At 48.5% G+C, this 15,975-nt stretch overlaps 1 protein-coding gene across 1 annotated transcript; it reads right to left on the bottom strand.

Annotated features, from left to right (window-relative positions):
* Positions 1-562: 562 nt before the first annotated feature.
* SLC5A2 (solute carrier family 5 member 2) lies at positions 563-15,970 on the bottom strand. The gene is made up of 15 exons (XM_083584178.1): positions 15,801-15,970; positions 13,212-13,283; positions 12,367-12,471; positions 11,673-11,732; positions 10,581-10,685; positions 10,221-10,326; positions 7,780-7,860; positions 6,706-6,935; positions 5,686-5,821; positions 4,490-4,597; positions 4,142-4,292; positions 3,461-3,629; positions 2,590-2,805; positions 1,804-1,975; positions 563-1,297 (listed from the first exon to the last, which is right to left on the bottom strand). Exons 1-15 carry the CDS (start codon positions 15,909-15,911, stop codon positions 1,071-1,073), a joined length of 2,049 nt encoding a protein of 682 aa, XP_083440304.1. The 5' UTR covers positions 15,912-15,970; the 3' UTR covers positions 563-1,070.
* Between the last annotated feature and the right edge of the window lie 5 nt (positions 15,971-15,975).

Genomic DNA, 15,975 nt, shown 5'->3' with positions numbered 1-15,975 from the left:
GTCAAATTAAACATTCAGGCAGACACATCTCCATTCCTGACAGAATAAGTTGCAGTGGGAACTTGCCTTCCTTCAGGTTCCCCATTTGCCTCCAGCCTAGAACATACAAAAGCACATTGGTCATTTTCACAGTCACATTTATTCCCCCGTTCTTTGGCCTCTTTGTTTTCCAAAACAGACTGGGTCTGGATGCTGCTGATGCTGTCAGATGTGCGGCCTACTGGGGGGGGGGGGAATGGGCAGGCCAGCATTGCCTACCTCAAACCAAGTAATAAGGGAGGTACCCTTGTGCCTGACTCTCATGACCTCCATGTGGCTCTGGAGGAACTAAACAACCTCTGCTACACTGACCTTGGTGAAAATGGTGATGACGGCATGAGGGGTACTTGGATTCCAGGGGCCGCACAAATGTGATGAAGGTGAAAAGCATTGGGAGAAAGTGTGTGGTTTGGATGACCAGACCTAAGAAAAGTGGAAGCATGGACAAGAAGCTAGAATGTCTTGCTCTAGGGACTCGAAGGGGTGAGGACACCAGGTGCCAAATCGGTGGGGCCCCCAAGAAGAACGTGCCACTCTTTTATTTTATTTTTTTGTAACGCCACTAACATTGGGCGGTTTGTCTTTCCTCATAGGCTTCATACCTTTGAGGTGAGGGCTGTGGGAGAGAGGCAGTATATGTGGCATTGCACAGAGGAACTAAGAAGGGCCTTCAAAATGGGGCATCTTGCTACAACACGCACGGGGAGCCAGTACCCTTCCCTGATGTTAGACTACAAAGCACATCATCCCTGGCCATGCTGGTTGGGGCTGATGGGAACTGGAGTCCAACAACACCTGAAAGGTCTCAGCTTCTCCTTCCGTGTGTCGCATTACAACGCCCTCTCTGACTTGGATTACAAGGGTTGGTCTTTGGTGGGCTTGGATGATCCTGGCTGGCGGGTTGATGACTGCTTGTTCCCTGACAACACGTTGATGCCACTGTCCCTCAGAGGCTGAAGTTATGCCCAGAAGGGGTTGGTGGATAAGAGGGTGTCAAGAGGTTTATGGAGAGCTGTCGTCTTGGGTGGCGCTCAGGCATAGTAGCCCCACAAAAATATCGCTAGGGCCATCATGACGACGGCGTTGATGTTGACGACGCGCCTCCATGTTGGATGTTCGGTGATGTCTGTCAGGCGCCGCAGCTCCTCAGCCTTCTCTTCTGGGCTCGGCTCCGGCTGCTCCTGGCTGTCTGCCGCCATCCCACAGAACCAGCCAAGGCACCGGCGCAGCCTGCCAGAGGAGGCTGCTGCTTTGGGATCTGCGCGGAGAGGGGAAGGAACAGAGGATGGTCAGGGCCAACAGGGCTGCGTGGCTGAGGCCACCTCAGAAGGAAAATGACGCCACCGAGTAATAAGTGGTTTGGGGCCTGCTGCAGGGATAGTTAAGAGGGGGAAAGTGGGATGGTCTGCCTCTCATCTCCTGATACTGGTTCAGGGCTGAATGTGGCCCCATGAGCCGCTCTCACTGGCGCTTGGAACTTTCCCCAGGACTTTGCCTCTCACTGGCTTTGCCTCAAAACTCAGTTGTTTTGGCCTGGCTGGAATGTGTCCTCAAACTCATGTCTCTGAATGGTGGATCGAGACAGGTGTGTGAGTGTGTGTATCTGCCCTACTTTACAAAAGTAAAATTTGCATTTGCTGCTCCTCCCACTTTTGCACCTGACCCTGTGTGTGGCCCTCGGAAAGCTTTCCAGGAGGGAATATGGCCCTTGGGGTGCGAAAGGCTTCCCCCCCTTGTGATACAAAGCCGCCTCCTCTGCCTCACCCTCCACCTCCAGCGCCTGCTCCAGCCTCCCGTTCCTGGCAGCTTCCATCTCTACATGTTCCCGGCGCCGCTGCCGGGCAGCCTCCCTTTGTTTGGCTTCCTCCTCTTCCTCCGTGTCCAGATCAACTCGCTCCTCTTTACTGTGTCTGAGGCTGAACACCAGGCGATGCAGCTAGGGTGGCAAGACGAGTGGTTTGGTTAGACACAAGGTGCATGGTAGCGTTGCTCACCTGCCCAAGCCCTCCTCTCCTTCCCTTGACAACGGATGGGCAAATATAGTATTGTTATGCATTGGCAGACGGGTAGGTTGTATGCCTGGGCCCCCTTCTAAGTCTTGGAATAGGCAGGCTAGCTTCCTAGTGAGGCGATAGTCTGAGTAATGGGCCATTAAGGGACCAAAGGAAGTGGCTCTGTGCCAGAGAACAAATGGGGGGGCCCCCACTCCGTCAACTGGCTTGTAGTTGGACCGTAGTTTGTTAAATGCGATGAGAACTATAGTTTTGGGATGGGGAAAACTACAGTTCCCAGGATTCTTGTGTGTGCTCTAAATATACTTTTCTGTGGCTCGTCTTTCATACCGCTAGGCCAGCCTTCCCCAAAATGAGCTACACCCCCACCATGCATTTAAAAACTGTAAACTAGAGTTGGGCTTTTGGAGGCTGCAGATTTGAAGGTGGCAACCCCCAGTTGTCTTGGCAGTGAGGCCCTGTCACCCTATAGCCCCCAGTTTAGGTTCGTGTGCCAGGTTCATGTGTATTCCTCTGCCCACCCGGCCTCTGTACTTACGTGTTTCTCAGGGATAGGTGAGGTGCAGAGAGAGACACCCACCGCAATGGTGGCTGTGAGGCAGAAGAGGATGAAAGCAAAGTAGAGATAGTGGACTCCACAGATCAGGCGGGGGCAGGTGCTGGGGAAGAGGCAACTTCCTGTCCCGTAAAAAAATTCCGGGATCATCCGGGCCATGCCTATGGCTAGCCCCCCCACCAGTCCCCAGAACGCACCCTAAAGAGGGAGAGAGAAAAACAGGGTGAAAGAGAAGGATGAACAACAACAGAGCCAAGGCGCTGGGCTAGGTCTGGCTGCTTTGCATCCTTTCTAACCCAAATATTTGCTTGTCCTGTTCTTTTTGGTCTCCTGTGCTGCACCCTAAAATTGAGGGTCCGCAGCAGAAGCTGAACAAGGATGGATCCTAAAATAAACCTGTGACATGCTTTATGGAGAGTTAGGCTTCTTTGCAGTGACTTCTCTGTACAGTGGTACCTCGGGTTAAGTACTTAATTCGTTCCGGAGGTCCGTACTTAACCTGAAACTGTTCTTAACCTGAAGCACCACTTTAGCTAATGGGGCCTCCTGCTGCTGCTGCGCCGCCGGAGCACAATTTCTGTTCTTATCCTGAAGCAAAGTTCTTAACCTGAAGCACTATTTCTGGGTTAGCGGAGTCTGTAACCTGAAGTGTATGTAACCTGAAGCGTATGTAACCTGAGGTACCACTGTATCTTCTATTCCAGTGTTTCCCCATCCCCCGAGCACCTGAATTCCATATCCCAAAATGGCTACTGCCTATTGCTTAAATTCCCTTTATCTTTGGCACCTGGCTTTCCTCACCACTGGCTGAGTGTCCCTTTCCCATGCTGGCCCCTTCCCGAATGTCACTCACCTGCTCATTAACCCTTTTGACAAAGAGCCCAAGGAGAAAAATGGCCGCGATCGGCGGGGCCAAGTAGCTGCTGACGGACTGGATATAGTCGAAGAGCTGGCCCCCCTGGGCTGCCTGCACCACTGGGATCCACGCAATGCTCACTCCCACAAGGAGCAGGATCCACACTCTGTGGGGAGCAACAGCAAGGTGAGAACGCAGCACCCCCCTTGGGGAGAGCAGGAGAATGGAGGCACCACCAAAGGCATTTAGCCAGCAGTGCTTGGTTGCAGTTGGGGAGGGATTTCTGCAAGTCCTTGCCTTGTGCTGTGGCATCAACTGGTTTGGTTTTCCAAAAGAATTTTTACAAAAGCCATCTTGGCAGTCAACGTATCTGGTCTGTGGTTGTTGCTAGTTTTTTTAATGTAAAAAGTATATTTGTTCCGTTACAGTTTCTAGGGTTTTCGAATATGTCCCTACAGCAGAATGGAGGCAAACTGGACCCGTCCTGAGCTCCCCATTTCTGCTGCCGGGCTCTATTAAGTTATCTTAGCGAATGAAGTTGTACTCAATGGGCGTGGGACACATAGCTGTCAACTTTCCCCTTTTCTTGCAAGGAATCCTATTCAGAATAAGGGAATTTCCCTTAAAAAAAGGGAAACGTCTACAGCTATGGTGGCACAACCCAGCGCTCTTCCTCACCTGCCCACGATCAAGAGCTCCTTGTCGCTGGCTTGCGGCCTCAGGCGGTTGTAGATGTCCATGGTGAAGAGGGTACCGCTGCTGTTGAAGATGGAAGCCAGTGAGCTCATTAATGCCGCCAGCATCACAGCCAGCATGAGACCCCGGAGGCCTGCAGAGGGGAGACACAATGAAGTGGGAAGGGAAGCACATCCATCTTCCTTGGAGCTCAGCATCTCTCAGGTGACACAGATGGAGCTGGTCAGAATCCATAATAAGGCGAGCGCAGTGGGTTCCAAAGGACTCAGGATTTCATGTGCAAGAAAGTCAGGCAAAACCCGCCATCCCCTTAACACCACCGTTCCTTACCACTCGGCATGAGAGACACCACCAGTTTGGGGTACGCAATGTTGGAGCACCCAACTTCCGTGCCACAGATCCGTTTGCATTCCTCTGGGATGACGCAAGCCACTTCGTCTGAGAAAGCAGAGGGGACACAATGTAACTCCCGGATTAAAATAAACTGCAGGTGTCACCGGCCTGTCAGTACATTTGGATCTTTGAACGAGGGTCGTGGGGGCCGCCCCTTCTCCCCACTTGCAGAGAGACAGGAAGCGAGAAATCGTGTGCACACCCACTTCTCTCTTCCAAAGGATTTGGATGAAAGTCTGATTCTGCAGACTTATTCTGAGCCTGGAAAAGCCCGCAGAGCAGAAAGGGGAAGGGGAACTTCCTTGTTTCAGCTCTGTGTATTTTTCAAGGAAGGGAAAGACAGCTACCTCATGCCCAAGGACCGGTGAGTTGTGGGGGGAGCTGCAGGTGTCATGGGAAGACTGCAGGGGTGCCATCAATTCTGGACTGATGTTTTGTGTGTGCACCGCTTACTGGGTGCTGGGCCAGAGCCGTTGGCTTTTACGTTGCAGGTAGCCAATGTCTAAATAGGTGCTTATGTCCCACCCTCAAAGAACCATGGAACTTTAATTTACCCCCCACAGAGCCACAGTCCCCTGCACCCTTAAACTAGAGTTCCCAGGAATCTTTGGCAGGAAAATCTGTTTTAAATGTGTGGTGTGCATGCAACCTAAATCCTTAAACCGCCAGCAATCTCTTGAGGTCTCCAAGAGCACAACGAAAGCGGAGAAAAAAGCTGGAGAGCTGGAAGTTTCTACCTGCTGAGAGGAACCAAACTCACTTTTCAGCTTCTAGAAGGGTAACTGTGTTAGTGTTTTTCAACAAAAGCAGGAGAGAGCTTTGTGGCAGTTGCAGGCTAACAGATGTACCATGGCCTAAGATTATCTGATTAAATCTTAAATGCATGCAGAATAAGCACAGCTGCCCAGTCGCAACAGCAGTAGTTATTGAGAATAAAAGCCCGTCAGCTCTATTCAGGCCACTGGTGACAGGACTGAAGGTTGTGGTTGCATTGTACGTCAGCAGTCTAGCACCAGCGGCATGCCCTGAGATCAGGAAAGCAATCCAAACTTTTTCTGCCTTCATGGAATACCAGGACATGACCTCCTCCCCCCAGTTCCGACCTGCCTCCCCAGCTCTCCCCAGATGTTTACCTGGATACAGGATCCGGCTGATCATGCCGGGCATAACCATCAGAAACATGGGCAGCAGCTTGAGGTAGCCACAAAGGATGCAGCCGGCTTTGACATGGGTGAGGTTCTTCCCAGCCAGGCACCTCTGCACGATCACCTGTGCGGGATGAAAACAGGAACTTTTGCTGCCAGTCATCTTTTCCATGATTTAGCTAATGCCTTTACATCAGGAGTGGGGTGGGGTGGCTTTCACCCTGAGAATCCCTCACCTGTCATTCAACAAATGTCATCATGATGTCAGGTGCTTGGCAGACAGGTGAAACCACCCACCTTTCTATAGCAAAAGCCATAATAATAATAATAATAATAATAATAATAATAATGTTTATACCCCTCTCATCTATCAAAGTTGGCGGACAGGGGTGGAGCAGGATGTAAATGGTAGACATTTATCGGATAATATGAGAAATGTAATTGACACTTTGGAAAAGTTACAAGTTAATATTAATACAAAAGCGGTGTTGATATTCGTAGATGTGGAGAAAGCCTTTGACAACATCTCTTGGCTTTTTATGAAGAAAATTTTGCACTTTGCGCAAATCTATGGTGCAACTGCACTTGGAAAAACTGAATACCAGTGTTTTCCAATTGGCTAAGTACTGCAGACCCCCTGTTTTTCAAACGCCAAGCCACGGATCCCCTGCTTTTGAAAGTTGTGATATCTCTGTGGTAGTTTTTGTTACGTGAATGGTGCCATGGGGACCCCCTGGGTGGGTTAAGCGGACCCCCAGTTGGGAACCACTGCTGTATATCCAGTTCTGGCCATTGCAACTCAAATAGCACAAAGCTGGAAAAGGTGCAGGAAACTGCAACCAGAACGATCAAGTCCTGGTTGCAGAAAAGTTACAACATTAGAAAGGCGGCGAGTCAGAAACTTGGGTGTTGAAATCCAGAGGAAAAGGGTATGATCTTGTGCAAGAAGCCATTAGGAGATTGCGATACAGCCAGGCAGAGAGAGAGATACTCTCGCCCTTGCCTTACCTGGTCAGTGCACCAGTACCAGAGAGAATTGATGGAGAGGCCAAGGATAACAGCCGGCCAGGGCATGTCGCTGACGACAGCATCTCTCATCATCTGAAAGGAGTCTTCGCGGGGCAGGTAGCAGGAGGCTGAGATGTTGTAGAGAGCGGGGTTCGGGGAAAGGGTCTGCGTGGGAAGGGCCTGCATGTACTTGTCGAACACCGCCTGGTAACCTCCCACTGCGTTGAAGGCTGCAGCGGAATAGAGGCAATTTAAAGACCGGAAATGGCACACCCACTCATAATGTCACCCCAAACATCTGCTACTGTTGCCCAGACTTTTCCTTCCAACCCCAAAAGAACCCAGGCTTTCTCCACCACAAATAAATCACAAATAAAGATTGTTTTTAGAACAAGACTTTCAAACCAGAGTCGTACAAGGGATACCGAGATGAAATGTGGAAGATGCACAGCTGAGTTATCTCATCAAAAAGAATAGTCCTAGTTTAAAAATAAGTAAAATAAAGTATTTATTTAGCACCAAGCCCCCAGCGCAACCCCGGATATGGGTTTTGTGTGTGTGCTTTTGGTAAAAAAAGAAGTGTTTTGGAACAGAAATGTAGATTGGGAACGTGGAGGAAATTGCTAAAATGGCGATGACCAGAGTTTTTTTTTAAAAAGCATTTTAGCTTTATAGCTCTCTTTCTCACTTTAATTTAAGCACCACTTTTTCCAATGTTTTAAGTTCAGTAAATATTTCATTAATATCTAATATATTTCTTTGGAAAACAGTGGGGAAAGCATTTTAGCACTGATTAAAAGCTTGTATGTTGATTTGTTTAATGTCCCACCTTCAAGGACCTCAAGGTGGCATAAGGGGTGGATTCTATCTCCTCCCCATTTTATCTTCACAACAATCCTGTGAGGTAGGTTCGGCCAAGAGACAGTGACTGCCCCGAGGTCACTCAATGAGGACTTGGACCCTGGTCTTCCAGGTCCTCGTCCAAAACTCTTACCATTGCACCCCACTGCCTCTGTTACCAATATGGTGCCCATGCCTCAGTGTCATATCCTCCACGGGAAGTGACCTACTCACCAAACCCCATCAGGACACAGGATCCACCAATCATGACGAATGACTGGATTGTGTCTGTGAACATCAGCGCCGCCAACCCACCTGGAGACAAGACAGGAGAAGGCCATGCGCAGGTCATAGGGAACCGTATTATTGCACTAAATCATAGAAGCATAGAGCTGCAGAGTTGGAACAGGGATCCTGGGGATCACCTTGTCATTTGGTTGATCCATCTCACTTGGCACCAGCTGCACTTTAGACTGTAAGCTCCTCAGGGCAAAGACCTGTCCTCTTAAACTCTGTAAAGCCGTATGTGCGCAAGAGGCTCTGTCGAAATGCTACCACTATAACACAGACCAGCAACAGATCGGGGTTTCTCAAGAGCATTAAAGGAATAACCAGACCTGTTCTTCCTGTTCATCACTACTCAGGCTGCTTATCTTTTTTTCTGGAAGGGGTCCTTAATGTCATTCAGAAATTCAACAGGTGAACTCTCCCTCAGGATGAGGCAAAGCTTTGCCTGTTGAAGCTCTGCCTGCTGCATAGGTATTTAAAGGCACCTTCAGTTGTACATTCATTCAGTTTATATCCTGCCCTCCCGAAGGAGTGGTTAACGTATAGATGACAAAACGTGTTCTAAAAACAATCGCAGCCAATGATTTCAGGACAGAAAACTAGAAACATCAGCAACTTCATCCATGAGGTGGAAGCGTCATGGAATGACAGTGCTTTGAAAAATGGGTGTCAAATCTGTGGATCAGCAGTAGCTTTATTATACGTGCCATTGATGTTTGCCATTTTCAGGTAGCCTAGCCTGTTTGTTATCAATTTTTAGAAAAATAGGGAATGCCTCAACTCTTCAAGGAAACAACACCTGAATGCCCAGAGCACCAAAACTCAATGGGGTCTGTAAGCAGCGGTTGTGCATTACTGAGGCATTCTGCCCACGGTCTGAGGTACATTTCTTTGCATATTTTCAGTCAGAGTTAGGCCCTTAGCCCTTGCTGCTGTGTCTTATTTTTAAAAAGTGACTCATAGAAGTGGGGTCCCCCAGTTTGAGGAAGGGGTTGAACCCTTTCCTCCTTCTCAGCTGCTCCTATTAGCCCAGGAAGCAGTTTTTGGAGCCAAATAGAGCTTAGTTCTTCTACTTGGGGCAAATAGAAGCTGGGGGTGGGGAACTGGAGTTTACTCAGAAAAGGCTGCGCTTGAAGATCTGAGGGCAGAAAATGTGCGTAATGTTCCCAGGGGTAAGATTGCCTACGCGCCGGGATGGAGGGAAGGGGAGATAATGCTGTGAGAGGAGGCTCCCTCCTTTGTGATTCAAACACACAAAGAGCGCAAAGTCCATTTCTAAGCAGGGGGTGGGTTGGTGAGTGGCCCCTTAGCCTATGTTTTGCTGCGAAATCGTATGCAATTAACTTGGTTAATGCAAGGAGTATCGGCCATGCTTGGCACAGCATTTCTTCTCTGCCACACACACACACACACACACACACACACACACACACGAGAGAGAGAGAGAGAGAGAGAGAGAGAGAGAGAGAGAGAGAGAGAGAGAGCTTGTCTCTCAATTTCTCTCACTCTCATATTGTCTGTCACTCACTGCAATACATACACACTCTTCTCCTTTCACATACATACACACACTGCTTCCCTTTTCTTCCTCTCCCGTTCTCTCTCTCTTCCACATATGCGCACAGACCTGCCTATCTACCTCTCTGAGGTTTCCATCTTATGAACTAGAAATGACTGCCTGTCCTTCCGTAAGGCCAGCAGTTTCACAAAATGGTAGCAAATATTTTATTATTTAATTCATTCTTATTTTCTCTTTGCTGCCTGGGATGGGGAGAGGCGTATCTGGGATTTTCTGCCTCTGATGCAAGCAAGCAAGCAAGCAAGCAAGCAAGCAAGCAAGCAAGCAAGCAAACAAACCCTTGACTAGCCCTGAGTGCCATTAGTATCATGGGCTTTGAAGATGCTCAAACTCAGGACAAAAAGGAAAAATGTGCTAAGAGGAAGGCACGCTTGGCAAATCCACACTGTGATCAACTCAACTCCCACCCGGAAACCAATGTCCCCACTGTGGAAGGACATGTGGATCCAGAATTGGCCTCCACAGTCACTTACGGACTCACTGTGAAAACCGTGTTCATGGCAGACAATTTTACTCGGCTACAAGTGATTGCAGAAGAAGAAGAAGAAGAAGAAGAAGAAGAAGAAGAAAGCTATTAGTATAATATAGCTTGGCTCTAGGGATGAGGTGTCATTTGCCCCTGTACCTGTCAAGCACATTGACTTGCAGCAGTTAACAGGTTGACGGTCTGAAAAGCTGGTTTCTGCTGTGGTTAAAGGGGCATGAACAGGTCAGGCTGCCTCTCTCTCATGGCCGGTTGGCAACCTGGTTCTCTATTGTATTCCCTGCCACCAGCCTGTTCCGATAACCATTTCAATGTTCCAGTTACCTGTCACTGTGTAAATGGTGGTTATGATCAGGAGGGCTATGACGGCCACATAAATATTCCAGCCCAAAGCTTGCTGGATGAAGACGGCTCCAGAGAACATGTCCACCTGCCAGGTGAGAAGGAGAAAGCCCAAGTCCATAGATCATGGCTAATGGTCCCCAAAGAGATCAGAATGCGAAAGGGGTTCTTCCCTCTCCAAGAGGTGGCTGGGTGAGGGGACAGGCTTTGCGTGGCAGCTTTCGTCCACCATTAAAGTGGCCTTCTCTCCTCAGGTGGAAGTGGACCAGCCAAACCCTTGTTGGAAATCCTGCACCCACTTGCCCACCCTCTCAGTTCTTCATGCCCAGAGAATTGACCTACTGAGATCTTGGTGAAGATATACATGAAAAGGGAGAGGATGGAGAGGTAGAGTCGGATACGTCGGCCTCCAAAGCGCTTCTTCAGGTACTGTGGCATCGTGATGACCTGCAGGGGGAGGAAGCAGCAGGGGAGATGTCACTGCTGTCTTTTATAGTGTTAAAGCAAGAGCAACATAATGGTCGCTCTGCACTAGCAAGGAATTAATCTTTCAGAGGGGCAACACCTAACCTCTGGAACTCCCTGCCCATTGACATTAGACAGGCAACTTTGCACTACTGTTTTAGATGCCTGCTAAAAATGCCATTCTTCTTTGGCAAGCCTTTCTAGACATATAATTTGTGTGTGTGATTGTTGATTTTTTTTCAAAGCTCACATTATGATGATAAATTTAAATTCAACTTGTTGTTAACATTTGATTGCACATTTAAAATGAATACTCTGCTTAAATTTGAAGCTTATTGGTGTAGTAGAGGTGCGGGGAACCTTTGGCCCTCCAGATTGTTGCTGAACTACAACTCCCATGATCCCTGGCCAATGGCCATGCTTGCCAGGGCTGAATGGCTTGAAGTTCAGCAACATCTGGAAGGTCCCAGGTTCTCCACACCTAGTCTAATAAATAGGTATTAATGGCACAGAGTTGTATATGGAAAAAGGGGAGCTTCTGGTTCCAAGGGTGAGCTTCTTAGCATGCTCCCTGGGATGAATCCAATATTTTGGCTCTGCTCTTCCATTCCCAACCTACTAGTCCCACAGCATCCTGGTTTTCCATCCTCTTTTCTCTTGCCGCCCAGACCCACTCAGCATCTTCCTCTTCTCATGCCCTCAGTTTTCACACACCAGTCACTGTTCGACATAGCCAAGGAGTTAAGAATGCTGGATTTAGACATGGGAGACCTGAGTTCAAACTTCTGCGCAGCCATGATGCTAGCTGGGTGACTGCAGATCAGTCCCCATCTCTCAGCCCAACCCACCTCCTCACCCAGTACAGTTGTGAGGATAAAATTGGAGTCAGGGAGAACCATGGGGCTACCCTGGGTTCCTTGAAGAGATTTAAAATGTCACAAAGAAGCAAGCAATGTGTGTTCTTATTACCCCAGCTGTGAGGTAGACCGGGACGAAGAGCCATCCTAGGAGGAGGACAAGGAAGAGAGCCTGGGAGGAAAGAGAGAAGTGGGTTAGGGTGGTTCAAGTTCTCCCTTAAAAAAAGAAATCTTGTTTTTTGGTAGGGCTTCTGTGTCATTAACGTGTACGTAAGAGGCAGAAATGTAATGGGTGAAGTTTCTTCTATTGCTGCCTTTTCAAGTTGGGAAAATCAACACCAGTTGAATGTCTATAGGAAAAGTAGTGAACCTCAGGCTTGGGGGCCAGATGGGGCCCTCAAGACCTCTCTGCCTGGCCCTCAGAACTCTTCTCAGGCCAAACCACTCACTGGCCCCTGCTTCACACCCTCCTTGAGTGCTTGTGCCTGGCTGGAATGTTCCCTTGCACTCTGATCTTGCCTCTGGACGGCCTGGGTGAAGGATGGAGTGTGTGGATGCATAGAAACTAACTTACTGTACAAAGGTAGAATTTGTGTGTGTTGCCACTCCCACTTTCCACTATGGCCCACCCACAGATGGCAGGTGGCCCTCAGAAAGCTGCCCGGGTGACAGCAGGCCCCAATCCAAGTGTGTATGTGATCAGTCCCGCTTGCAGTTTCTGTTCGCCGAATGAAAGAGTCTTGCCTCCCCACCCGCACGCTGTGTTTCCCGAAAAAGAAAGATGGAGCCTGCAGCCCATTGCTTACGTTCCACTCGAATCCTGCCACAGCCAGGCCGGTCGCTGCCCCAGTGCCTGCCAAGCCCACAAAATGACCGCTGCCGATGTTGCTGGCAAAGAGAGAGGCGCCGATCTGTGGGCACACCAACCGCCAAAGAAGGGATTGGGCAGCTACTTGACGTTCCCCACGCACACCACCAACCAAAACACCAAAGCCCACCCACCATCTTGACCTTGGTGCTTCTTCCCTCTCTTCCCTCCTGTCTCCAATTTCATCCAGTGTCCTAAATATTTTAATTCTCTCCCTGCCATGCCTGTTCATCATCTTAATTTGTTTCTCACTTTCTTTTCGCTTCTCTGTATTTTTCCTCCTCGCTCCTGATCTTCCCTATCTTCTGATCTATCTTCCCACCCTCCCATTCTCATCATCTTATTTCATTCCTATCCATCCCTCTCCCCAACCTGAAGTATTTGGGGCAGGTGTTTTGAGCCTCAGGACTGGGGGTCAAATACAGCTCTCTGGCCCTTGGGGCTCTCCCCGGGGCCACACCCCTAAGCAGCCTTGCTTCACAGCTTCATTGGGATGTGTCCTTGAATTCTAGTAATGCCTTTTGCTTCCCTGAATGGTGGGGAGGGAGGGGTGTGTGACTCTGTCTGGAAACTAGCCTACTGTACAAAGGTAAACATCCACAGCTTCGCCCATTTTTGTCTGTGCACTTGGCTTGCGGCCCCCAGAAAGTTGCCTAAAAGGGAATGTGTCCCTCAGGATGAAATAGCTTTCCCGTTCTCTGATTTGGGGCCTCTTTCCCCCCTGTTCCCAAGCCCCAGGGCTCCCATCTCTTCCTTTGTTCCTGTCCATTTTCTGTTACTCACCGGCCACCACACCATGTTCCTACCAGCCAAGAAATATCCCCTGACGGTACCCCTGTTGGTCCGGCACATCGACTGTGAGCCAAGAGAGAGAGAGGAAAGGTGGTGTGAGTAGACATGTGGAAGGGCTCAGCCATTTTGGGATGTGTGTGTTATAATATGGGGCACATTTCTTGCCCTGGCTGCATCAAAAGGAGACAAGCACAGAGGGAACGGAGCCCATCCTTTAGGGAACAGATTGTTCAATTGCTAATCTGTTCAATTTTACACCTCATTACCAGCTTGCTAGTACATTCCTGACTGGTGTAGCTTTTTGCAATGATTAACCCATCTGGAACGACCAGGCCTAGGATCAAAGAGAAGAGACAAGGATGGGGAAAAAGCAGAAAACATGCCTAGCGTGACAGGCCTCCCTGCTTGAATGTGGGGCAGAGGAACCCTGTAGGAGAGGAGAACAGCAAAGGAAAGTCTTGAGGCAGTGTTTGGGTTCTAGGTTCCTCAACTGCATTTATAGGGCTGGGCCATTCACGAGGCAGACTGAAGTAGCCACCTCAGGCGGCATAACGGAACAGGCTGCCCCCAGTTAAATTTAACACATTTTTTAAAATAACTTAGTTAATAACATCTAAGTAACTTGCAGTTTAGGTATACACAGATTAGTTTAAATCTTTGTATTTATCTGCAGTGCCTTGGGAGAAGTTTGATATATTAATCAAGCTTTAAAAAAGAAGTTCTAGTTGCATCCTTGAGAAGTGTCAATATAGGCTCACAGTGGCCTTTCATGGGTTTGAAACTTGGTCCCATTCCATGTGTTGACACATTGACCTGTCAATCAGGGGTGACAATCAGGTTTCAACAGCAAAAGAGCCTTGCAAAATCGGCGAATGACCACCGATGCTCCTGTGAATGATCTCAGGATTGAGCTGGGAAAGAAAGGTTTAGGTGGTTTCTGAGCTACCCTGGACCGAAGTTGTTTTGTAAATTAATACAAGAATCTTGTTTCCAGCTCGGAAGCAGATGGGCAGCCAGTGCAGCTGCTTTAACAAGACTTAAAAGGGTGTGGTGTGTTTCTGAAAACATCTGCTCCAACCTTCGGGCAAATTTATCAGTTGGTGTCTTCTGCCCATTGGGACTGGAAGGGTGGAAGGCAGGGAGGACCACAGGAGGTGGACCGAGAACCAGTGATGGGTGGAGTCTAGTTTTGCTCCCCAACCTCCTCCCTGAAGGCATCTCGAAGGGAAACACTAAGATCAAGGAGGAGGGAGCTGATGGGCAAGGACCCCCCAGCCTGGTTACAAGTAAGAAGGTGGTCTGGTGGGGGCTGGTTGACAGCCAACCAAAGTTGGAGGAGCAGCCCTAATGGACCAGCACCCACACAAATTTATTCTGCGTTTTTCATGCTTATAGTTATTATTAATGACATTTTGTAACTGAGTAATCCTTTGAGTGAACCGTTAGAGTGCATTTGAGTCTAGCACTTCAGCTGTTTTTCATTCTCCTTTCTGTAAATTTGTTTTATTTATGCTATTTATACAGGACACGTAATCTCCAGGATTTCTAAGCCGTCTACATAAAAAAATTCTAAAAAGTATACGATGGATAAAACCAATTAGAATCACCCCCCCTCCGTGGCTAAAATAAATGAAAATTTATTATCAAAACAGGTGAACTTAAAATGCCTGTTGGAACGGAAAAGTCTTTGTCAAGCGCTTGACATTCAATGGGGGTGGGGTGGGGTGGTGGTTCTGTCTAATTTCAGCTGGGGGGGAGGGCTTTCCATACAATTTGATTCACAATATTGAATGTGTGGCTTCTGGTGGATACAAGCTGTGTATCGGAGGCATTGGGGGCCACTAACAGAGACTCCCCCAAATATCTCAGTGGTCAGACCAGGGATATATGGAATCAGGTTGTCCTTAAGAGACCCTGGACCCAAGTTGCCTTGTAAATGAATAGACGAACCTGAAATACTTCGAGAGAAGACATGGAAGACTCAAATGGAGAGATGATGGTGGGTGGATGAGTTGTGTTTGGGCTAGAATAATAGAATCTTAGAATTGTAGATTTGGAAGGGAGTCCATCTAGTCCAACCCCTTACAATGCAGGAATCTTTTGAGCTATGCAAGGAAATGAGCTGAGTAACAGAAAAATGGGTGATGGTATGCTGTTTGGCCTGGCTTGGGTCTGACAGCTCCATGTTTTACCCTCAAATGCTGGTTCCAATTCCTTCCCCACAGCAAGGCTTTGTTTTCTAAGTGAGGAACTGAGTCCTTTCTTTCCTAGGTCACTTCCAGATAGCCTGTTTATCGAGCATTTATTGGGATCTGTCTGCAGGAAGATTAGATGATGTTGTGTATCAAACAGACTCATTTCCTGGTGCATTTTCCCATGACTTATTGCAAAAAGTCTGGTTTCAGGGGAGAAGAAACAAGTCTGTTGCACAGGAGCTCCCAATCAACTAACTGCACAACCCGAATTTTCCAGGATGGGATAGAATCCCACCTGAAAATAAAGACAGTCTGGAAAAAACCCCTAGATGAGAGAGGGAAGCGTGTTTATGTGAGAGGAGCACCCCCCTCCCTACATACATACCCACAGACCGACTCCAATGACCGCAAGGAAGTAGAAGCAGATGACGGAAATGTCTGCTGGATTGTTGATGGCTGCCCTCTCTGGCTCAAGGACTGGCAATTCCTCCTCCATGGTGCCTCAAGCTCTGACTCTCCCACAGTCAAGTAGGCAAAGTCAAGGAACTCTCTGGGGCAGC

This window comes from Podarcis filfolensis (assembly GCF_964270895.1).
Source record: "Podarcis filfolensis genome assembly, chromosome: 13".
NCBI lineage: Eukaryota > Metazoa > Chordata > Lepidosauria > Squamata > Lacertidae > Podarcis > Podarcis filfolensis.
This window is presented reverse-complemented; position numbering and strand designations above follow the sequence as displayed.

Bases quoted from the DNA above. Each gene is read 5' to 3' on its own strand.
- SLC5A2 (XM_083584178.1), bottom strand. From the start codon at position 15,911: ATGGAGGAGGAATTGCCAGTCCTTGAGCCAGAGAGGGCAGCCATCAAC. The intron at 7,861-10,220 runs GTAACTGGAACA...TCTTGTCTCCAG, and splicing joins CACCATTTACACAGTGACAG to GTGGGTTGGCGGCGCTGATG. The intron at 6,936-7,779 runs GTGAGTAGGTCA...ATTCCGCTGCAG, and splicing joins CTGTGTCCTGATGGGGTTTG to CCTTCAACGCAGTGGGAGGT.